General features: G+C 31.2%; 1 protein-coding gene and 1 pseudogene across 2 annotated transcripts in view; one reads left to right on the top strand and one right to left on the bottom strand.

Annotated features, from left to right (window-relative positions):
* Positions 1 to 5,511, top strand: part of LOC117167942 — a 78,243-nt gene extending 72,732 nt beyond the window's left edge. For both annotated transcript variants that reach the window (XM_033353200.1, XM_033353199.1), the window contains exons 4-5: positions 1,222 to 1,665; positions 4,400 to 5,511. In XM_033353200.1, coding sequence (XP_033209091.1) covers positions 1,222 to 1,665; positions 4,400 to 4,679 — 724 coding nt within the window. In that variant the 3' untranslated portion in view covers positions 4,680 to 5,511. The remainder of the gene's footprint in view (positions 1 to 1,221; positions 1,666 to 4,399) is intronic.
* A 2,103-nt stretch (positions 5,512 to 7,614) lies between these two features.
* LOC117167943 overlaps positions 7,615 to 25,623 on the bottom strand; it is a 78,278-nt pseudogene continuing 60,269 nt past the window's right edge.

The following is a 25,623-nucleotide window of genomic DNA, read 5'->3' as shown; positions in this document are numbered from 1 at the left end:
CTTTTCCCTACCAAACTCTGCTTTTCCGGCGGCGATCTAAACATTTTCTGGTATTTTATACTGGCCCCGATATCTTCCTTCTCTTCACTGCTTTCCCTCTCCGCTCTCTTCCTTTTGATAAATGCTTCAATTTACGGGCACTTTCTGTGACATTTACTGAACTTTTCTGTCAAATTAACAGCTTTAAATTGTAAAATCTAATCAAAAAGTCTGTAAATGTCACAGAAAATACCCGTCAATTTATAAAATAACTGAAAATTTTGTCAACTTTGCAGAAAATTTGACAATCATTACAGAACATCTATACTGTCTTTATTTTAACTGAAAATCCTGTAACCTTAGCAGAATTTTTTTCCGCGTGTTATGTAAATATAATGATTATCTCATTTTTTTATTGATGATAAAAAAGAACTATAAATAAAATTTTTTTCATTTTTCAACAGAGATCAACACGCAATGACCGTCATTTGATTTACACCGATACAAATCAGATAATATTCTTAGCTTCCCGCATAACATTAAGCCAACCTCGATGTCCTTTTTTTCCTTATACTATTAATGTACTGATTTTGTTGACATCTGCAAATCAAAATCTTCAATTTGACTCGCCCAGAAAAAGATTGATCAATTTTTGGCATATGATCAAGCTGTCACAGACATGAGTACACTATCAATTTGAAATTACTCATCAATAAACACAACACATCAATTAGCATTCATTAAATGATCACACTTTTTATACTAAGAAGGTTCGCTTTATGTTCTCCAGAGGAGATCCATTTTCTGGGCAATCTGGTTTATCTGGTAGTCATTCGATAAACCCTCCATAAACTCTATAAACATATTTCATCTGGAACCTGAAACCAGCACCGTGAGCACCTTCGCCTCATTGGCTATAGAGTTAATTACAAATAGTAGAGTTCCTCTCTTTTCCCCGTTTTACAACTCTTCTCGCCGGTACTATAAGCTGTAGTATCAACGACATCCGGACCACCCTGCACTGTAATTTACCCATAATCACCCTAAGCTTTCGACGCGTACTTACACACTCTTCTGCACTTTATGTTTATGCCCTCGCCGCACAAAGGACACGACACCAACATACAGGTGGTCATATTTTAAAAGCCATCAGACCTGCGGCACCGCAATTGCAGTATAGGCTCAGACAGCCTCTAAAGAGTCATGCTATATTCTATAACCGCAGGTGTTTCATTTTCACAGGCAACCAGAACTGAAGGACGTATCAGAAAACAGTATTGAGGTGAACACGGTCACACCATTGAGGAGCTACACCCCATCGACGTTGTCACCAGCTTCTGTGGTCCAATATGGCCCAGCAGTGACCACATTTCGACCAAGGCCCTTCTCTTTGACGACACCGTCACCCTATGATGACGTATACAATGCAAATTCGAATTACCTCTCGAATGGATACCAGTATCGGAGTCCTTATGTTACTCCTTATGAGAATTCCTATCCTTATAGGGTGCAACCATTACAGCAACCGGCTGTGATTGTTCAACCACCGAATTTTGATGAGGATCAATTTCAAGCTGGACAGGCGAATCAAGTGAGGGTGAATCCTGCAGGATACAGGGGTTATAGGCTTGCTAATAACACAGTCAATACGAGACGCTCTTCGAGGTATCGGCCCGAAATTACCAGGTTTGAAAATTTAATTTCTTTTTCTTTAATTAGAGGCCATGGCATCACGAATTACCAACCATCCTATGTATTTTTTCCGCTTTTTATTTTTAAACAAACAAAGATATCTCGCTGCTAAAGAAAACAACAAAGAGTTATCTATACCCCGATTTTAGAATAATCATTACCTACAACCAAAATTAGCTTGATGTGGTTAAAACTTACCCACCCCATTGGGTATGGTTACTATGTCAACTTTATTGCCTCTTCTTTTGTTTCGATGTAAAAAAATTCAACATTGCCGAATCTAAAATTATCTGCAAATAAAAATTTACATCTGCTTTTTCTGTGTGAAAATTAAATATTTTCTTTTTTTAAATAATGCCATTTTATCCATGTTTAACTTAGATTCCAATTGGAGTCAGGACTATAATACCCTAATTCGATAATATCCAGGCTCCATCACATACAAAGTTAAAAACTAATTATTGACATCAATGAATGTCGCAGTTCCCTTCAAAATAAGACTAATATACTTTTGGTAAATTACAATGAGAATTTTTGCTACACGGAAAATATCTGATAATTTTACACGAACTATATAAATAGGACTATTTAACTTCTGAATTAAAATTGGGGCAAAGATTTTAGTACCGGTAATAATGGATGGTCTGTAAATTTTACATAGAAGCTTCTAAACTTTAGAGAAATCACTGTCCAATTAATATTTTGAAGAAAAATATACATATCGAATTTGTCTGCTTCATTGTGTGAAATTGTTTAAGGCTTCTCATTCAATCGGCTAAGTTAAGCAGCGCTTGGCTGGGTTTTACTCGGATGGGGGCTGTCGTATTTGATCGAATAATAATTTAGCAGATTTTTATCAACCGCCACCCTCGAACTAATACTAATAAATAGTTATCAAGTTTATGCATTTATTACGCACAAAATCCAATTTTTTAACTGTATAAGTATATACACTTATACAGCTATAGGATCTAATATTTTTATTGAACTGCATTTACTAAGCAATTTTTTAAAGATAAAATTCTCCAAATATTGTAAAAGATTATATATGAATTTAACATGTGGTCAAATATCGCCTGATATGATATGCAACTATGATGAAACAAAAAGTCTCAAAAATATTTTTAAAATATATGCACGATACACAAAAATATTTTTTTAATTTCGTAGAAAAGACAATTTCTCGATTTACTTATTCTTAACCTTCTCGTTTCTAAATATTCCTTCCGTTTAAATCGTGATAAATTATTTCTAAGCGTTAAAGGGCATTTTATAAAAAATATTACTGAAAAATAGAGGTCATTATTTACTTTTATTTGCAATTAAATTTGTTAAATTGAGTTTTAACTGTACTAAAGCCTTTGTGCCTATAAAATTTAAAATTTTAGCCCACATTGTGAAAAATTCGTATAATTATTTTTGAGTTTTAGCCTAAAATAGCAATGCAGCTTAAAATTTCAATCTTGATTTTTATCTTTTTTCAGTTCTATATAAGTGTTAGCTGTGAATCACAAAATTAAAAAAAGGAGTTTAATATTATTTAGCATTTTTTCATTTCAAATTTTTAGTTTGCAACAAATTCGTAACAAGACATTTTGCATACTTTACTAATATATATTTATAAAATATTATCATTTTAAAAATATTAGAATATTTTTCCTGTTCAGTAGTTATATTTTTAATCTATACGAAAAAATTAAAACAAGTTATTTGTTAATTTAAATACAATTTTTTAGTAAAATAACATAGAAGAAAGTAGTTGTGATCATAATTTTTGAAATTTTAATGATTTCATGATTTGTCACCAAATTAATGATGTAAATTTAGTTCCATTACATTAGTAAATATTTATTTCTATATCAGAAATTCTTGTCATTGAAGCATTAATTATTTTCTCTAATTTTAGTATTTTAATCTTTTTAATTTGAACAATTCTTTAGATTCGAATTTGACCTATACATGTAAAGTTCCATATCAAACGTAGAGCTTTATGGATATCGGAAATAACAGTCACTTTTTTTTATCAATGTAGCAATACGAATTTTCGTAATTTCCGAAAATTAGACGGGCTCATAAATAATTGTGACCGGTAGTATCGACTTTAAAACTAAGTTTCCATTTGTTTAAATATGCAGTGAATATCTTCACGTAAGTACATATGCATTAAAAATTCCGTAATATATTTCAAGCTACTCTATGGAATTAATTCCATATAGAATTCGTGTACGATATTTTTTGAAATTCTCGTAAAATGTATTTTAAAACTATTGCATTTTTTTGTCATCTTATGTTTTTCAGTAAAAAAATTTACATTTTTAATCGTTTCAACTAGACACTCAAGACTCGATGAAGTTGTTTTTCTTTATATTCGCTTAATTCTGCCGGCGTTTTTCCAACTTAATTTATTAAACACCTACTATTTCTTGTCATTCTCGTTTTTTATGTGATTCTACATATTTATAAAGGATGTATAAATAATCTCTATACGCAGAGATATATTTGAAAATACTGCATGAAATTAGATATTGTACTGCACTTTATTTGTTATTCACAAATTTCAGTAAAAATCTAAAACTACTGAAAGGTGTATTTGAACACAACTAATAACTAACAGAAATTTTTACAAAACTAAATTAGTAAATTATTTGCATTACCCAAACTAAATAATAAATATATTGTATCATTTAACAGTATTCAACTCAATATACAATTCTTATGATTTTTTTAGGCCCCGAGAGATGGTTCAACAGCAAGAATATCCTGCATACGATGGCCATCATCAAACTGCTGACGGTTTCCAATATTACCTCAAAACCCACTATCACGAAGAGGAACAAAAACCGAATGACAAGAGCATAGGATCCTTCGGATATGTCGACCCTTTCGGAATAAGAAGGGTCGTTTATTATAAGAGCGATCCTCAAAATGGGTTTGTTCATAAAAAAAATAATAGATACGTTGGTTTTAATGCAAAACCGTACGATCCTGTATCCACTGGTTCTCAATGAATCAATCACGCCAGTTAAAAAAGTTTTATCCCATCGAAGACTATTTTATAACAAAAATAAAATAGTAAAAATAAGAAAAATTGTATAACAGTTATATAGTTATTAATAATATTTTCCTTCAAAGCAACAAAATACAAAAAAACATTAATAACAAACTATAAAACTGTTATAAAATTTTTTCAACACTGACGAATCTCCTTTTGGGATTTAACTATTAGCAACTATTTTTCCAACGCCATTTTTTACAGTGAGTGATTATAAAGAGGTCATTTTGCCAACTTTTTTATTAATCTGTAGAATCTGTAAACATAATTTAATTTAATTTATAGCAACCAAATAGATTTTAAATCAGAAAATTTATTTAAATAGAGGAAATCTGTAAATAAATAACGTAAGCAAATACATGATTGTTTAGTGAAATGGTCTCTGGCAAAATAACTCCATAGATTAGTTTCCTAGCTAACTTTAAAATACTTCAATGTTTTAGTACCTCTGATAATATCAAACTACAAGCGTACCTTAAAATTGCTTCTTAAAAAAATGTGAATTCAAAAATAATGTAAGGGATTTTTGTACTATTTTATCTTTTAAGTCAGAAAATGATAAACACATCTGGTACCTGTTTTTTATCTTAAAAAACGCTCATTAAAATAACTCGTATACTTAAAACTCGACGTGCCAGTCGATGAATTTCGTACACTTACATTATAATTACTTTTACATTAGATAATTTGCGTCAGAGTGAATCGACATTGTGATGTATGTGAAAGTACATAAAACTCTAGAAAAACGTCTTCAATTCAAAGAAATTTGATTTATAAAACATATTCAATCAAATCTTTATTTTAATTAAAGTAAAATACAATTTTTTTGTTTCAGTGTCGTGCGCTTCCGATTTCTCTGATCAAACTTTGAAGGTTAATCAGTTATTAATAATTAATTTCATTTCCAAAATGTTATAAAAATCTTTTTTGTTTCGATCAGAGAAATCGTCTTTTAATACGCTTCTCCATTCTAATCTTAAAATAAAAAAAACTACTATTAAAATGTGCTGGAAATTTGTCACTTCCGGTAAAATATTTTCATAGCCTAGATGCTTTAGATCAGGACTAATAGTTTTGCTGAAACGTGGTGACAGCAGAAATTAGTGTAACAAAGCGACTACTATTATTACATATAGTAGTAAATCGTAGCAATTTTTTTGCGCTTTAAAATATTATTTTTCCTAATTATTTACATTTTTTATATTTTTAATATTCAATCTATTTCCAATATTTTTTTAAATCAATGATTGTGAATAAACGATCGAGACACTCAAGAGTCTTTCAAACTTAGATAGTTTAAATTAGTATCGACAAATATGTCTTGTAACAATGTGTGGGTTTCGAGTTCAAGAAAACGAACCGGACACCTCCCACAAATTTGTTACATTTGCAATTTATTCTGTCGATTATTCGCAATTATATTCCGATTTCAGTGCCAGGTTTCGATGTCACCTCAGAACCGACAAGCATTCACAGGAAAAAAATTTAATTTAAACATTAAGTATTCGTCGAAATTTAAATTCTTTATTATGCCTAAATATTCGGATTGAGAGTTTATTGATTTGCCTGTGATAAGTGTGACAAAATTAATATAAAAAATTTATTGAATTTAAAGTTTATTATAATGAAATACATTCATATTTATTTTTGAAGCACGTTAAAAAATGTGTACTTTTTACTTAAGGAGGGTGACGATAGAACGACCCTAATCAATCATTATTTTATAATTAGGATTTTTACGGATCTTCACTATGATTGTTATTTCCGAGACAAATTTTAATTTTTCCCGTGTCTACGACTCATTATATGTATGTATAATAGTGCAAGAGCACTTATGTGTGTTTGCGTTTCCATTATTACTTTCTAAGAAAGTATTATATTTCGCATTCTCATGCAGCCTCTGCTTACTTTATATTTAAATAGATCTTATTAATTGTCAAGTAAATAGCTAAGTGAAATCACGTAATATTTATCTCGCTGCCCAAGAAATCTGTTTTTCTAAATGCTCAGGGTCGAATTTATTCCACAAATCTAAATCCAAACTTTCAAAAGGTTTAGTTTTTCTAGAACTTTAAATTAAAGCTACGTGTTTGGCTTAAGAACAGATGAAATTCTACTTTGCTTTAAGGCGAAATGTGATCTCAAAAGTGTTAAAACTCTGTTTCTTTCTCGAAACGGAACTCTCTTTCTTTTTTTGTTCCAAATACCAGAAAATTGTTTTTATAATGAAGACTCTTCTCCAATTTAAGCAATAATATATTATTAATTATATTATGAATAATCGATGCGTTGTTTATGAATAATTTAAATTTAATATAATCGTTGAAAATGAATATTTGTGGTTTTCGCAAAAATGAATTCGACCCTCGTGACGATAAACGATTCTCTATTTTTAGTTCAGCGAATTATTTAATTTTTTATAACACTATTTATAAAACGATAAGAGCAGTTAAATGATCTCCTTTGCTTTATCGATTAGGCTAATTAATTAACTAGAATCTAATATGCGAGAATCATTTAGCAATTAATCCACTGATTCCACGAAGAATATTTTGCAGTTTTTCTAACAAAAAATCTATGCGCCTTAGAAATCAGTGATAATATAATTTAATGATAAAGAAAAGAATGTGCTTTAACTCAAAGGATTCGATGACATTATCACTTCTTCGATTATTTTTTCAGTATAATCCACAACTACTTGGAATGAATGCTAAAATTATTGGATGTATTTGTGTTAATAAATCGAATTGAAAGTGACTTTTGATTCAAAGTTACCTTAAATATATTTAACTTAATTTTTATTTTATTACAGAATTAAAAGTAAATGCAAGAATTAGGATGAATTAAAAAAAGGATTGGGGATAATAATATGAAAAATAAAAATCAGAAAATATGTAACGAACTTTCTCACTTTACTGATAATAATGATCGGATTGGCACTAGATGATTTGCACAAACTTATTTTTATACATAGTATACGAAAGTAATAATACTATCATTATAATATAATAACTAAAATTAAAGTAAGAAATATAGAGAAATGATTTGCGAAAGTAAAGAAATGAAACTTTAATACAATGTTTCTTATTTTTTATATGCTTCGGTATTATCGAGAATTTTGTTTTTGATGATTGGTGTTTTCGAATCAATACAAAAAACCGGATCTAGACTTAAATTAAGGTTTGAAATTTGGTATTAACTTTGCTTATGATGGTCGATATTTTCCGTCATTGTTGTCTCTCGACCTGTCGATCTGCTGGTTTGGATGAAGAGCTGCTTCACGAGCATCTTCCTCCTGTAATTAAGAAACAAATTGTTATTTTCTTATACATTTAATTACATTCAAAATTTTTATCAGCATGTGTCAAAATTAAATGTATTATTTTTATTGATGCCTGTTTTAGGTTTATATTTGCTCAAAGTTCTCTGCCTATAAAGAATGTCTTGTTTTAAGGAAAAGAAGTTTTAGGATAAATCTAGCTATAAACAAAATCATTGGCTTGATTCAGGGTGCAACAAAATTCCGCTGTAACAAAATTAAGCCTTTTTGCGTAAAGTTAAAAATGTACAAAAATATATCAATGCTGTTAATGGAGTACAAGATAAAATAGAAGTTGGAAAAAATTCCTTCACACTGGGCTTATTAAATTGCAAAACTCATCAAACATTCATGACGATTTTTCTTTTATTTTTATATTTGAGCTTTAATTCTAAGTGAAAGCTACAATTCTTATTTAATCCTGATAAAAATCACATTGACTTTAAATAAAAATTAACCGAACAGACTTGTAAATGATCTTCCAAGGAATGAAAGTTGACCCTGGTTATTAGAATTAAATCAGAAACCCAACTTTTTTAGAGAGGAAGTCAAAACACAAAAACTCAAGTAACTTTTGTTAAATAAATAATTGTAACTGAGTTATTTTTTTCTTAAGTAAGCTTTACCCAAAATTCGACATCATTAGACACAATTAAAAAAAGATACTTTCTTCTAAAATATTGTCTTAAAAATAAATGATTAACAAAAACTGTACGTTTCTCATAATTTTTGTATGTAAGAGGAGTAAGTGAACAAGACCTGATAAATGTACTTGAGTTAATTTCAAAGTCAATTCCTCAATATTCAAGGATATACTGTAACTATATATCAATTAATAAAAACGAAATGTGAAATGGGCCATATCTGTCAGGCTGTAAAATGCTGTCAGGTAAATAAAATAGGGTACATACTGTGGATAATGAGCCTACAGAAGGTAATCGTTAATTAAAAGCACAAATATATATAAAATAATAATTAGATTTTTAATTTATTAACAAATATAGTGCCCTAACTAATAAGTCAATTAAATTAATTATTTGACATACATTATGTACTATAGGTTATGTATGTATGTCAGTGTGTAATTATGTACTGTAGATTCATTACTTATTTTAGGGTGGTCTCCCTTATCAGTTTCTAGTTTACATACGAAATCAGAAGATTTATACATAATCACTATAGTCTCAATATTGAAATAAAAATTTGAAAGTTTTGTAAAATTATATATAATAAGAGAAATATTGAAAAATATTTGAGACATTCCATTTTATTTTTCCAACGACGGTTTACAGCCTAAGTTTCAACAATTTTTATGCTTAAGTATGATAATTATCCATGTTTTCGGAACTTACTTGTCTCTTCAATTTTTATAGCATTACTTTTTCTCTATTTTGAAATTTTATTTTCATTCATATTCAACATATAACCGTTTTTTCATCACTTTTGCGGTTTTATTAAACTCGCAGGGTTAATTTCAAAAAAGTCTAATAAAAAATTAATCTTATGAGGTAATTCTTAATTATTTAAATTTAACACCGCGATTTCAATAAAGACAAACAGTTGAAAACTGGTTTTAAAAAAGATGTGAAAAATGGCTGTTTCAGTTATTAAAAAAAATTCGCTCATTGTTTAATATTAAGGTAAATTTTTCTCATGTCATATAAAAGTTCAAAATTGGTTAAATACGTCTGATTGCATTCAATTCCATTTTAAATTTTAGATTTGGAGCTTTTCTCAGTTCCCTAATGCATAATTGCACATAAATGTTACATTTTTCTGCACCCTTGCACTGTTAAAAATCAAATTTTGAAATTGAAAAAAGTAATTTGCTAAATTAGTGTAAAAAGTTAGTTCCGGAAACATTCGTAACTATTATAATCAAATATCAACATTTTGAAGAATTAGGCTACAATCGACTTCGAAGAAATAAAATGGAATAATCCATTTATGAATATTCTTCGATTTTTACATGTTCAATAAGATGGAGTGAAAATGCAAAAATGAATCAAATCGTTTGAGCTGAGGAAAAATATTTGTGGGTTATCTATTGAAAAATGTAAAAAAAAATATATATTTTTTGAAAAAATATTTTTTTTCGAATTCAGTCATATGCAAACTTTTTGGAAATATAGAGTAATTCTAACCTAAAATTACTTCAGTTTAAACCAAAGAAACATTTTACCAGTTTCGTTTTATAGAAAAAACATTACATGGTTTCGGAAGTTTAGGATTATTTTCAATTTAATCAAAATAATAACGTTTCTCTTTGGTTTAACCCTTTAACGCCGAAAATGCCCCTTTGGGTACTCCACTCTTTTTGCAATTATAACTTATGCAATTCAAGGTATAAAAAGTTGAGAGATACGTATTTTTGAAGCTTAAGATCTCTTCTTTCCGATGGTCATGTGATAAAATGTTTTTAATTATTGAAAAATATCGTTTAAACAAAACAAAAAACACGATTTTTTATAATTTATTTTTTTTATAAAATCGAGTTTCCCAAATGGTTCTCAGTGTACAATCTACTTGGAACCTCAATAACCGGCGGAATAAATGCCTAAGCTTTCAGAATACATAGTTCCGAGATCAATTTTTTATCTTAGTGTATTCAAAATGGCTCGTTAATGACAACATTTTTGCGAAGACATTCATGAATTTTTTTCTCAAAAAGTATGATCTTTTCAAGAAAGTGCAAAAGGAGAAAAAGTTCTTAGAATCACGCAAAGAATACGTAAGAATTTTTTCAGGACGTTTTAAATTCTTTTTTTGATTTTGAAATTTGTCAATTTTTGAAAATTTTTAAAATTGCTCCAAAAATTCTAAAAAAATTCGGGTGAATTTTTCGTTCGATTCTAACAACTTTTTATTCTTGATCATTTTTGCTATAAGCTCATGGTTCCCAAGAAAAAAATCCACAAAATTGATCTCGGAACCATGTATTCTGAAAGCTTAGGCATTTATTCCACCGGTTATTGAGGTTCCAAGTAGATTTCACACTGGAAACCATTTGGAAACTCGATTTTATCAAAAAAAATTAGAAAAAATTGTATTTTTTTGTTTTGTTTAAACGATATTTGTCCATAATTAACAACATTTTATTACATTTTCATGCCCACCGTCGGAAAGAAGAGATCTTAAGTTTCAAAACTATGTATTTCTCAATTTTTTATACCTTAAATTGCATGAGTTATAATTGCAGAAAGAATGGTGTACCTAAAGGGGCATTCTCGACGTTAGCGGGGTAAGAAAAAACTTTTTTTTTTAATTTCTAATTTTTTATAATTGTTTACTCGCAAAAATGGTACGTATAAAAAAATTCTCCACTATTTTTAAACTAATAGCAAAATTTGTTCGAATTCTCAGAATTTGGAAGTTTCAAACAAAAAAAGAGTAGGAGAGTGTCAGGTAATTTGGCGCGGCGGTCAATGTGTCGCACCCTCATTTAAATAAATTGATTGATTTATAGCGAGAGGTATTTACTGTACTGTGTTTTTGCATGTGTACTGTTTTTATAGTGAAAAAATTTCCTAAATAAAGCCAATCACTCAATTCTTATTATGAAAAATTATTTTTGGGTTTTATGTGTGTATTTTTAAAGTGACCAAAAAGTAGTGAAAAAGTTCAGTAGCATTTTTCCGGATTAAAAAAAATATTATATATAACGTTGAAGTTGTACACAATTCATAAGTGATTATTTAAACCAATCATTTACCAAAAATTAATTTCATTGAACTCAGTAAACAACTTTTACTACACTTTCCGAAATTGCACTAAGAGCGCGCCACATTAGCCAACCAGGAAGGATAACTTGGCGCAGGCACACTTTTTGTGAAACTTGATAATTAACTACTCAAATAGACGTAAGTTCAATAATAATCATACGCATAGGGTAAATAAGATATTGGTTTACGTGCTCTATATTATTTTACTACAGTTTTCGACATATTTAACTCTTCACGGATCTTTTTATAACGTGTGCGCCATATTACCCGCCGCTTTCCTTAAGAAGACATTAACCGATTAAAATGTTCTTTTTTGTTTTTTTCGTATGTCGGACCTCAATTTTTCAACCCGTTAGCTAAAACGATTCGACTAATTTTAACTTTTTAATTCCGCTCTAATGTCAAACCTATTTATTTGAAGAAAAAAAACTTTAATTAGAAATTGTGTTTAAATTCATTTGATATATTATATAAGTGCATTGAAACCGACTAAAAAAATCATAAATGATAATAAAAAAACCCACCTGCTGTTTTCGAATTCCGGCATAGATGAGGTCTAATCCCTTCTGGATTTCTTCACTAACAGGTGGTGGGGTAGGAATATGATCTCCGGAGGCATGGAATCCAGTTTCTTGAGAAAAAATATTCGTTATAAAATATATTAGAATTTTTTTCTAAAGTAGGCTAGAGAAATTTTTAATATAAATTTTACCATCAGCCGTGTAGTGTACGGTTATCAATTGGCCCTCAGGACTGGTGTAAGAGTAACTTCCTTGCTGGACAAGGGACTCTACTTGATCTTCACCCTCACCGAGAGTCTTCAAATATCCGCTCTCTTCCGCGATAATGTTGTTACCAGTCTCGTAGCTGCAAATAATGCAAAATTACTATTAACTCTACTTTCCCAGTAAATCTCGATATATCACACCGTTGAATATCATTCTAATTATTAACTTTGAATCAAAATGATCCATTTTACGGATAAAAATAGATCAAAAATTAATTTTTACACAATTTCATTCATATCGTTAGAGTTTTAGATGTTACACTTTTTATTGAAAGTAGTAGGTTACTCATAAGGGACATAATTTTTTTTAACGAAAAATATTTTAGAAACTTTTGAATTTCAGGGTGGGAAAAAAATTACAATTTTGTTTCTAAACTTTTTTCTTTAGATTTACCTAGTTCCAACTCCCACCTTCCAAATGATTTAGAACTTTCTAGAACCAATACAAAACGTTCTATTTTCAACAACAAAGATTAATTTTGAACCAAAAATGAAAAAAAATCAATAAAAAAATGAACTTTTAACTAGAAAAGAACAAATTGTAACAAATCAGTTGAAAATACAAAATAAATTTTTAACAAGGCAGTTGAATTTTCAACCAAAAAGATGATTTTTAAACCCAGAAAATTTATTTTCTACCTAAAAGACGAATTTTCAACAAAATACATAAAATTGCAATTGAATGATTAAATTTTAAATAAAAAAAGTCAGTTTCAAAAATGGAACAATTAAATTTCCAGTAAATAAATTTATTTTTTACAAAAAGAAAACACGAATTTTCAACTAAAATTATAAGTCTTCTAAAATAAATGAATTATCGAAGGAACAACTTGCAACAAAGTAGTTAAATTTTAAATCAAAGACTATAAAATTTTCGACGAAAATTTTAATTTTTAGTTAGAATTAAAAGCATTGATGTATTAAATAATAAACGTCTTGAATATTTTTTCTTGATAATCATAGCGAACTGATAAGAATTTTAAGCCATATTATGTCATTTATAGTATTATAAAATAATATGGAGTGGTACCGGACATTCTATAACAAATATTACGCAAAAATAGTAATAGTTAGTAACTACGAATTAGAATCAACGTTTATAAATCGAACTTTAGCTGTAATAAAATCTTCGTAAGTTTAAAATTACCAATTTTAGCCCACAATATCAATAGTTTGAATAATTACTCATGAGTGTCGGCCTAAAATAGCAATGCAGCGTGGAAAAACAAAGAACCTATGGGTTAGACCTTGAAGCAATTTTCAAAATCCTTAACTCTAAAATATGTATCTCTACGTTTAATTTTTATATTTTTACAACTCAATATAAGTGATATCTCTACATCTCAAACATCTAAAAAAAAGGTGTTAATATTATTTATTCATTTTTCATATTACGTATTTAGGCTGGGACAATTTCGTGACAAGACTAAAGTCTAAAATGGTAATACTTCACTAAAGTGAACTTAGTTATGCGTCTTTTACTGAGGTGAATTCAGAAACAAAATTATTATTCAAAGGGAAAGTGATAAATGACTGGGACTTTCAGTGTTTAACTTTTCGGTAATCGCCCATAAAAGTGTTTATCATTTCGATCCAATTTCGGGATCAAATTGTTTAACTGGCATTTACTGTACTTACAAAAGGACTTACATAATTCAAGGCTTTGCCGGGAACGAATGCATTCAGTACTGCACCTTATTTGAAATTGCCACATCTTCGAGGATGGGCAGTACCCACTAGTATAGTGCCTACTCTCTTATACACGTGACGTACCTTCACCTATCCTTCGGCGTTAAGCCACTACAGTAATTAGAATTTTAATGCTACCATCGATCCACCTCGCGAGATTGATAACATTCTGCTGTCCATAAATTACATCCATCATTTATATACTTTTTTCTCGTTTTCTCGGGCAGCCCGATAAACAAGCCAATACAAACGACCCTTTCATATTTTTTTTTAATTTCTTATCCCAGATAGCATAGGAATGGAACTAGTCGCATGAAGAACTGATACAAAGTTCTAAACCATTGAAATTCTAATGTACCGAACAAGAAAAGTGTTTATATGAAGCACTATAGATTTATGCAAGAAAAGTTATAAAAAGTTGATACCTTCCGAGAAAATACCCAGAATTTTTTTAAAGTTTATTTTCTATATTCTTGCTTATATAAGCTATAGAGAGAATCAACCAAAAACAAGTTATGGGTCAAAATTTAAATCGTAATGTATAATAAAATTATAATTTTTTTAAATATTTTTTTCTTAACAAAAAGTTCCTCCTTCAGCTCCGCTGGGAAACGAACCACAGAACTTCTGATTGCCAGTCGGGTTCAGAATTGTTCTGTGGTTTGTTTCTGAGTGGAGCGAAAGGAGAAGGTCTTTTTCAGAAAAAAATTAATTTAAAAATAATTTAGTTCATAGCTCCATCTAGTCTGTTAAGAAGTTAAGAAATTATGTTCTTCTTTGACGATAATACAGATTCCTTGGAAAATATTACTTGTAACACCTGACATAATAATGCGTGTATTTCTGAAAAGGATTATTCTCGCAATCTCTTTAGTAGCTTAATGGGAAAGCACTGCTTTTGGGAGTTTTCGTTATCTACCAAACTTTTCATTTTTTAAATATTTTTTGGGGAGGAGTTAAATACACATTTTAAGACCAGTCTCAGAATGATTAATAATAAAACATTCACTGGCACAGAATTAACGCTGGCTTAGTAGTGGTTTTCAGCCTGCTATACAATTTTCAAATAGTAGGACATTTATCTAAAATGTTTAATTTCTTAACGGTTTATTTGAAATTATTAGGTTAACTATATGGCGTTATGGAAAAGACAAAATTTTAATTAACTTAAAATTCTTAAAGTCAAAAGTGAAATAATTTTGTTACCTAAAGAAGATGTATAGTTTACCTTGTTCTGTAAGTTCCGTCATGTTCCTGTTCTTTGTTCCACTGAAGAATAGGAATAGGAGTAGTGTTTACTTTCCTTTCTAAATTTCTTTCATACTTCTCTTCATCCGAGTATTGGTTTGGTGCCTGATTATTCTGATTTTGATAATTCTGACTCTGTTTCTGATTCTGGTAGTTCTGGTTCTGCGCAAATGCCACCCCTAAGATCACAGCAAATACCTGCAAGAAAACCCCATTTTCTTTAGTTAAATTATATAATTGGCATTCTCTCTTTATCAGTTGCAAAATTTATCTTGCGAGTTGGGAAAATAAACTCAAAGTTAAATTATTATTGTTTTTTTAAATTCAAGGATGTCCTGCATAACCTATTTATCGTCTGATTGTCAGTAATATTAACATTATGCTCTTTTCATTAACTCAAGACCTTCAAACAATGTATCATATTGCAAAAATAACTTTGTGAAATATTATTTTCACATTTCTGTACTTCCAAATTTGTATTTATTATTTAAGTGTTTTTATTAAAGTTTCACTCGGGAAAAACCGGTTATACATCATAGCCACGGACTAAGTCAAGTGACTGATAAAAATAGAATGTCATAAGTTAATTCAAATAATTTAATACGATGGTTGAAACCTCCTGCGATGATGTTGTAGGTATACAATTACGAGCGGCCACGATATTAATATTATTAGTAATAATATTTATTATTATGTGTTTTTATTAAACTTTTACTCGGGTAAACCCGGTTATACATCATAGCCACGAACTAAGTCAAGTGACTGATGAGATTAGAATGTTATAAGTTAATTCAAATAATTTAATACGATGGTTGAAACCTCCTGCGATGCTCCTCCTCTGGATGCTGGATTATTATATTATTATTATTATGTGTTTTTATTAAACTTTTACTTGGGTAAGCCCGGTGATACATCATAGCCACGGACTAAGTCAAGTGACTGATGAGATTAGAATGTTATAACTTAATTCAAATAATTTAATACGATGGTTGAAACCTCCTGCGATGATGTTGTAGGTATACAATTACGAGCGGCCGCGAGCTTTAAAGGCGACAACAGTCACCTCTGGATGCTTTCTTATTGGTGTACCATCAAGCCAAATCCCTTTCAGAGTAGCGTGAATCACTTTGTTCAAAGTTGAGATCAATGAGTTAACGTGACAACAGTGAGAGAGGGCAGTTTAAAAGTCGGTACAAGAGACAAGGGTATAGATTTTTAAATTACTCCCGTGTTATTTATGTAAATAACGCGTTCATTTCGCTACAGTGCACCAATCCAGATCGCTGATCATTCTTTTTAGCAAGTTTCCCAGACGAAGAGCTGCACAAAATCATAATTATAAGCTCTCCACGGTGACCCATTATCATCCAATGTTTTTCGTTTCAGATTTACCTCACTCCACTGACATTCTTCATCATGCATTTCTCATAAACTATTTGTCGCTACACTTTTCTGTGTCAAGCAAGGTCTTGTGTTTTGTGGCTTTTTATATCTTTTTGATTTAGGCTCTCTTTAACACATTCCCACCACTCTTTCCTCGGGTTGCCTCTAGTAGGCACGCTACCATTTACCTTGCCTATAAATAATTGTTTCTTTTGTCATTGATCTTCCATTTTCTCGACATGCCTAAGCCATCTCAACAAATTTCTTTCACTCATGTTGAACAATGTCTGGTCTACACCACATTCTTTGAAAATCCTCTCATAAGGAGTCTAACTTAGATTACGTAACAGCTCAAATTGGGGAGGAGTGGGGGTTCATTCACTTAGTATAAAGTTGTTACGGTTTTATTGTTAATTGGGAGGAGGGGGTGTCTCTAGAGGGCCGATAATCCGTTATGCAGTTCAAGGACGGCCCCTTACTAACTTTGTCCATTAGCGTTTTACCGCACATATTACACAGGTATTGCATGCCAACATCGTTAACTTTATCTTATTATGTTCTTGATAAGACCAGGCCACGCTACCGTACAGTACAGTGGGTGCAAGTACACAGTTATATATTGAAATTTTAGCTTTCCTTGTTATATTTTTACTTCTGGTAATGGCCCCTACCCTGACAATAACCTCTTACCCTCGTTTATAAACCTGGTTATCTGTTCATTGATCTTTATGTTATTTGAAAAGTTCTACCAAGATAAATGTACTTATCTACTTGTTCTATCCTCTTATCATTTAGGGCAATGATGCATACTTTTTTCTCACTCTTCCCTTCAAACACCATCATTTGTATTTCATTCACGTTAATTTTCAGCCCCATGTTCTTCATAATACTATTAAGTCTGCTCAACATTCTCTGCTATCCTTTGATTGACTTTACTTTCACAACCGTATTATGTGCCATCACTAACACACGCACATTCACTGTCCCGTGATCCACGTCTTCTTCATCGAGAATGACCATTCTTAGACACTTATCCATGAATATATCCATTGTTCTGTACTCTTTTAGGACTTTCCAAAGATTAGTACTATTCACCTTATCAAACGCTGTTTCCAGGTCAACAAATGTACAGAAATTTTGTTTGTTTGACCCCAAACGTTTTCAAGTGATTTGTCTCGAGCTTAACATCAGATCCGTACATGATGTTCCTAGCCTAAGTCCACATTGTACTTTCCAGATCTTCTCTTCTGTTTTTTCACTATTACCCTATGAATAAAAATATGTTTGAATATATTTGGCTAATGTACTAAGTGAGCTGATACCTCTGTAACCATTACATTTGCTTTTAACTCACTTTCCTTTGTGTGTTGGGACGATGATCGTCTTTTTCCAGTGTTTGGAAATTTTAAGGTAAATGCCATCTACACCAGCAATTTTACAATTATTAAAGTTTCTAATTATATTTATAATCTCAGACAAATTAATTCCTTGAATCAGGCTTACCAACGTACCGTCTTCAATGTCGCAGTTGTGCTGTTTCATAGCTTCACCTTCCAATAATTTCTACTAATGGTCCCTACTACTACCTTTCTTATTGCCCTTGAGCGATATGCCAAAAAAATAATTTCTTATTTCCTTCCAAAGCGTTTTTCAATTTCTTCTCTTCTTCCACTTTCATTTTATCTTTGCTTTCCTTAACTAGTATTTTTACTTTTCTGTCCTTGTTCTTATAATCATTATCTAGTCTTATTCTCACGTCAATGCCAAGATCTGCAATATTAAACTTTCTTAGATATGCTTGTTTCTTTTCGTTAACGGCTATTAGAATTTATTTATTCCATCAAATATATCCAATTACTCTTCCTAAAACCGCAGTGTCTCACACTTCAGTTGCACTCCTAACAATGCTTTCCTGAACATGTGTCTTCCAGGTTGTCCTATATAGGCTTTCATTTACCTTATCTGTAAATTCTATTCGCGCATCTGGTCTTTAAATTCTTGATCTTGATTCGCATCTGTTTCGCCTTTGTAGCTCTGTTTCTTCTCAATACTTGACCTTAATCTTTAAAACTAAGAGGTAATGATCTCTTCCACATTCAGGAACTCTCATAAACTTTGTGTCCCGTTACAATCTATTTCCGAATCTGCAAAATTACCTATATTACCCTGTCCGTACCCTCGCGTTGGACTCCAACCCATCCATTCATATTTCCTATTATAATGATTCTTTCCTTATGATTACAAGAACCTATAGTATCATTTAAAGTATCTCAAAAGGCATCTTTTATTTAATTTATTTTACCATAGAGTGGGGCGTAGGGCGCTATGATAAATAATCTTCTGATTCCCACTTTCATTCTAACCCACAACGATCTAGGCCCTAGGGATAAAAAAATTCATCTATCTTGACATGCTGTTTTACTCTATCATTCATAATCAGGCTGATTTCTGGAGTACCATGTGATTTACTGTCTACTCCTGATCATAGTTTCAGTCCGTGCTTTAACTCCCTATTTCTTAGTATTCTACTTTCGCATCCCCTATTTTTCACATTCTCATAAGAGAAGGTATTAGATTTGTATAAAATTTGACCCCCCAGTTTTTGTTAAATGTCCACGTTTTCAAACCCCCTGAATCCGAAAAATAGGTTTTTACGAATGTATCTGTCTGTATATCTGTATGTCTGTATGTCTGTCTGTCTGTCTGTGTGTGTGTGTGTGTATGTCTGTCTGTGAACACGATAACTTTTGAAAAAATTAATCTATTAGATTGCCCTTTAGTACACTCGTCTAGTGTCCTAAACTAAAGCTCAAGTTCGTTATCCAGCCATTTTGGATGAAAATTCAAAAAGTGGGCACATTTTGAATATTTTAAAGACCACTTTTTTAAAAATTTAGAAATTTTCTATACGGTTATTCATAGAATTAAAAAAATGTAACAATTTATGCTAATGACTTTTTTTTGAAAAATCAAAAATTACTAGAGTTATAGCATTTTCAAAATCCAGAAAAACAAACTAAAATGAACCACTTAAGCTAAACAACGCATGATACGAAAAAAAGTCTGGAGCATAAAAACGTTGCTTTTTGAAAGCGCTACAAGATTATGATAACAACTTTTTCAATTTGGTCAAAAAGTTGAAAATTCAAAATTTGATCGTACAACAAACTTTTGAAACCACATTTTTCAAGATGTGAAAATTCTATGTACGGTTGTTTATAGTATTTCAAAACTTAAACGATTTATCCTTCTGACTTTTTTTTATAAAAAGAAAATTACCAGAGTTAGAGCATTTTCAAAATCCAAAAAAACAAACTAAAATGAAAATTTTAAACCAAAAAAACGCATGATATGAAAAAAAGTCAAAAAAAGAAAAACTTTGCTTTTTGAAAGCCCTACAGGACTATGATAACAACTTTTTTAATTTGGTCGAGAAGTTGAACACTCCAAATTTGATCGTACCAAAAATAATGAAAAATCCAAAAATTCCATTTTTTGGTCAAAGTATGCAAGATACGAAAAAAATGAAAAAGCTCAAATTGCGCGCCCTGGAAAGAACTATGAATTAAGAATTAATCACTTTTTGATATAAGCTACGAGAAAAAATTAGACAAAATTTGTTCATCCAAAAAAGAGCTATAATTTTTGATAGGACAGTTAGTTTTTGCTTTAGTCGTAAAAAATAACATACTAAATAAAAATATTAAATTTGTTTGAAAAAATGACACAAGGTATGAACTTAAATTACCAGACAAAAGTTGTTCACCTAAAAAGATCTATGAACTTATTATTAATCATTTTTCGATCGGACGAGTAGATTTTCTTTTGATCGTAAAAAATAAGATTAAAAATTAAAAAATTAAATTTTTGCAAAAGCACAGAAAAAACGAAAAAGGGCATAGACTCCTATATAGAACCCTATATAGGTTCCTGTATTAGATCTTATGCAGATGCGCATTAGTTTTCATTTAACCGTAAAAAACAATATTAAAAATAGAAGAAGAATAAAATAAAAACAAGGAAATAAGAATTAGTATGATTAAATTTTTATGCATATTATGAATTGTAATGATGTATTGACTGTATTGAATTGTATTATTTATTGACATTTATTGAAATGATACATTTTTCACAGAAGCTTAGAATACAATTAAAAGCAAAATAAGAAACAAATACAAAAATAATCATGATAAATACAATTTGCTTTTTATTTTGCAATTTCTTAATAAGTAATCTCTGGCAGAGTTACATAAAAAATGTATTATAATTGATATAAAAGTGTTGTGTATATTGTAGAAAAGTTGACAGATTGGACAAAATCGAGTGCGAAGCACGGGATACGTGATGAGAATGTGTTCGTTAAAGCCAAAAGAGAGTTCAAAATCACAAAATTACAGTTGTCGGTCAGTTCACCTTTGATTTTAAAATTTCTGTGCCCGAATGCGGAAGAAATGCAAAGAAATGCGCAAGAGTGTGCGAAAATATAAAGACCGAACGCGTAACGCGAGGTAAATGCATAATCGAGCGCGAAGCGCGAGAACTAACAGGCGCGCGCCCTAGGCTCGCTCAAACATGCAAGCGAAGCGAGTCGCGCGCAACGAGAATGTGCCCACGTAGCGGGCAGATTTTTTGCTTCAGGTACGCATCAAATATCTGGCTTCCATACGTGAATTATTTCTCATAATTTTCTTTCCTTAAAATCATTCACTCCTATAGCATTTCAAACACCCAGTCTCCATTCATCGCCTGAAACTATACATTTACCTTTACCGGATGTATGCCCTTCGTCAGGCAAAATTTCAATCCATTCTGAGGCTACTCTATTGTTTGTATTATTTATTATTTAAAGTATACGCTTAACTACCAACTTGATGCAAGGAATGTATTTAGCGAGTAAAAACGATATCCAAAATAATTAGCCGGTCATCGTAACATGGTTGGTCTAAAATAATTAGCCAAGTGGCCGTAAGGGGAGATGCCAGTTACAACGTCAGTCCCGCCCGACTTCGGCCATTGGAGGGGAAGTTTAGGGACACAACTACTATCGGCAAGAAAACTATAGGCATCTGTCTTTGAAGCTTAACAACTCAGTAAAAAAAATGCTAGCGCAACAAAAAAAACAGTCATTTAAAAGCTGAAAGTGTTCTACGTCAATGAGCTTGAAGACGTTTATGTAAAAAAAATTTTGTGCTTAGCAGACTGTAAAATGTAAAAAAAGTAAGGATTTTTGGGTACATTTAAGAACAGTCAAGTTTAGAAAATTATTTCTTACACAAGGAGCGATGGAAAACATTTGAAAAAATTCATGAGCCCGTGTGGAAAAATTTCGTGGCAGTCTTATGTAGAGAGATCGGCTGGCTAGACCAATTCTAGACCGTCTACTTAAGACGGTCTGATAGGGTGCATGCCTTGCCCCTCTTAGACAAACTCGATTGAAAAAATTTCAAAGATTCATCGAAGCGGTCTGGCTGGACCCCTCTTAGACGGTCTCGGTTGAAAATAGGAAGTGCTATCGTGACAGAGTATGGTGTAATCCTCAGCAGACAGAAATGATTGGGAAAACCTAAAAGAATATTAAAGTTTGCAGGAAAGTTTTGTGTTGAAGTCAGATTGACACATGTCTAGGTTTGTATACACTCTGTTTTTTTGATAATTGTTGAGCAATAAAATATCCACTTATATGAGATAAGATTAATTGATTCTTTCTCAAATTGCAACCTAACCTACAAAAGACCAGAGCGGAAGATTTTATATATGTCTTTACATCGTACTGAATCTATTTCTAGCCACATTTTTAATAAAAATGAAGATGGACAATAATGATTTGAGAAAAATGTTATGTTATGTTGTGCTAATTGTGGCCTATCCCTCTGCGTCCGTAGGATGGCCATACTTATAACCAATGTCGTTAATTGTCTACTATTTTGTTATCAACACGGCAGTCAAAATATCCTGCTTTGAAATCACCCAACACAATAAGGAAAGAATCCATGTAATAGTATTTAAAACTTGATAAAAAATCGATATCGATCAATGATTTTGTAGGTTATGTTAAATGTCGCGTATCACTCGGCGTCCGTAGGACGGCCGTACTTAGGGCTAATATCGTGAATTGCCTGCTATTTTGTGATCATTATTATATAATAGTTGAACTTAAAATAAACTAAATTTATTTTCAACAAAAAAACGAATAAATGATAAATCTTGAACTGAAATATTTCAATTTAATCCTTGCTTGCCACGCATCTATAGAATAACATACTTGCCACACCGGGATAAGTTTTTACCCCTGTGACGAAAACTGTCATAAAAAATAAACTACTGAATATTATAAACTTGAAATTTTTTTTAGAGCATATTGAAATTCTGATTTAAAAGGTAGTGTACTATCTGTGAAGTTCTGATACTTTTTTCCCTCCTCTTTCTGTACGGTCCAATCTAGACCATCGCGTGGTAAAAGCGTTACACGTCTGGCCAGCATCTGATCAGCTCGTCTATTCTGGACGAGCTGATCAGCGGCTGGTCAGCGCCGTCTAATCTAGTCCATCTCATGGTTTAGGCGTTACACTTCTGGCCAGCGGCGCTATTAGACCGTCTGTCCAGCGTCTGACCAGACACAAGACTGTCTGGCCAGCGCCCCGAAATTTTTCCACACGGGAGTATGAGGGAAACTGTTGTAAACCAGTTGCAGTTGAGAAATTTAAAAAATAATAAAAATTGTTGCTTAAAAGCACAAAATGTGCAACTATATTATCTTCAGTTCTAAGACAGATATTAAAGCGATTCAAACTGTAAACTGTAATTGATAGGCTCTGTACTTATTTTCAATCACGCGGAAGGATGTGTTAGTCTTCTTTTTTGTGAAAATCGCGATATATTTAGACATTTTTTTTGTTGAAAAACAAGTGACAGAAAGCAGGGGGGTCCTTTTTTGTTTTACTGCCGACCGCTGGTCCCTTTCTTTGACCCGTGGCCAGGTGCCATCCAAGCATTCAGAACTAGGGGCCGAAGAATGGCACCATCGGTCGACAGTAAAACAAAAAAGGCCCCCTCCCCTGCTTTCTGCCACTTGTTTTCCAACAAAAAAAATCTCTAAAAATATCGCGATTTTCACAAAAAAGAAGACTAACACATCCTTACGGGTGATTGAAAATAAATACAGAGCCTATCCATTACAATTTGCAGTTTTAATCGCTTTAATATCTGTCTTAGAACTGAAGATAATATAGTTGCACATTTTTGTGCTTTTGAGCAACAATTTTTAGTAGTTTTTAAATTTCTCAACTGCAACTGGTTCACAACAGTTTTCCTCATACTCACGAATTTTTTCAAATGTTTTCCATCGCCCCTTGTATAAGAAATAATGCTCTAAACTTGACTGTTCTTAAATGTACCCAAAAATCCTTACTTTTTTTTACATTTTACAGTCTGCTGAGCACAAAAATTTTTTTACATAAACGTCTTCAAGCTCATTGACGTAGAACACTTTCAGCTTTTAAATGACTGTTTTTTTGTTGCGCTAGCATTTTTTTTACTGAGTTGTTAAGCTTCAAAGGCAGATGCCTATAGTTTTCTAGCCGATAGTAGGACCAAAGAACTCATGTTTGATTTGTGCTGTATACTGAGAAGGGCACTATCCTTCTGCTGTTTAGTAATAGCTGAGAGAATGTGTACATTTCTCTAAAGGTTCCGCGAATTTCTCCAAACTTCGTGTGTTCCCCTCTGTCCATCCTCGGCCCGCCTCTAGGCATTTACTTTTTTTTAATATTAAACATTCGTTGCAATTCCTTCTAATTACTGAAATCAATTAACAAAGTTCCCTGTGATCTTTGCAAATGCCCTAAAAATTTTCAAATCCTTGAGAATACACTAAAACGTTACAAAATCGCGTAAAATGAGATGAAAGCGGATATTTTCTGAAATCCTGGAAAATTCGTCGAAATATCCTGAGTGATCCTCAACGCTCGAATACCCTAAAATAAACTGTAGGAGTCAGTAGTACTGAGCAATCTCTAATTTTAAAGATTATTTTGTCTTGCATTAACAAGAATTTTTATTGGGGATTACTATTTAATACTATTTTAAAGTTACTAAGTATATAACTTTAGTTATTTATTTATTCTTAAGTCTATATTTCCAGTTCAATATATACTTACTTCTGTGAATTACTAATATTTGGTATTGTTTACTTATTAACTGTTCAGAAATTTAATTGTATTATAATTCTATTATTAAATTCTTATTCACTATTCAAATCTAGAGAACAATACAATGTCTTCCGATTTGACCTTGATTCAAATTTATTAGGCATTGAGGAAGGTGAAAACTTCAATGTGCAGCATGCAATCCGTCGAAAGTGAAAACGTTAAATCAGCTTTCTCGTCAGTGTGATAGGCATTGACCACGGGACCATTAAACTAACAAGTATATTAAATAACTTCTCAAAACCAGTATTTATATTATCAAAAAAGTTTCCGGAAATGCAAAACTTTCTTTCAACCACACAATAACTTCTTTACGTAATATTTTACACCTTTTAGGTAAAAATCTAAATGTATCATAAAATATATTATAGGATCATGTTAAGTGATGACGAATGACCCTTTTCAAAATGTCTCGTCTTCAGATCATCATACAATTTAAGTATCCTTCATAATCTTCATGTGAAAAGAATTTGCTCGTTTTTACATAACAAGAGAAATGTTAATGAGAGGGGCATGAACTCTATATTATATAACAAAATAATTTCTAA

Source organism: Belonocnema kinseyi, chromosome 2, assembly GCF_010883055.1.
Source record: "Belonocnema kinseyi isolate 2016_QV_RU_SX_M_011 chromosome 2, B_treatae_v1, whole genome shotgun sequence".
Lineage (NCBI taxonomy): Eukaryota > Metazoa > Arthropoda > Insecta > Hymenoptera > Cynipidae > Belonocnema > Belonocnema kinseyi.
This window is presented reverse-complemented; position numbering and strand designations above follow the sequence as displayed.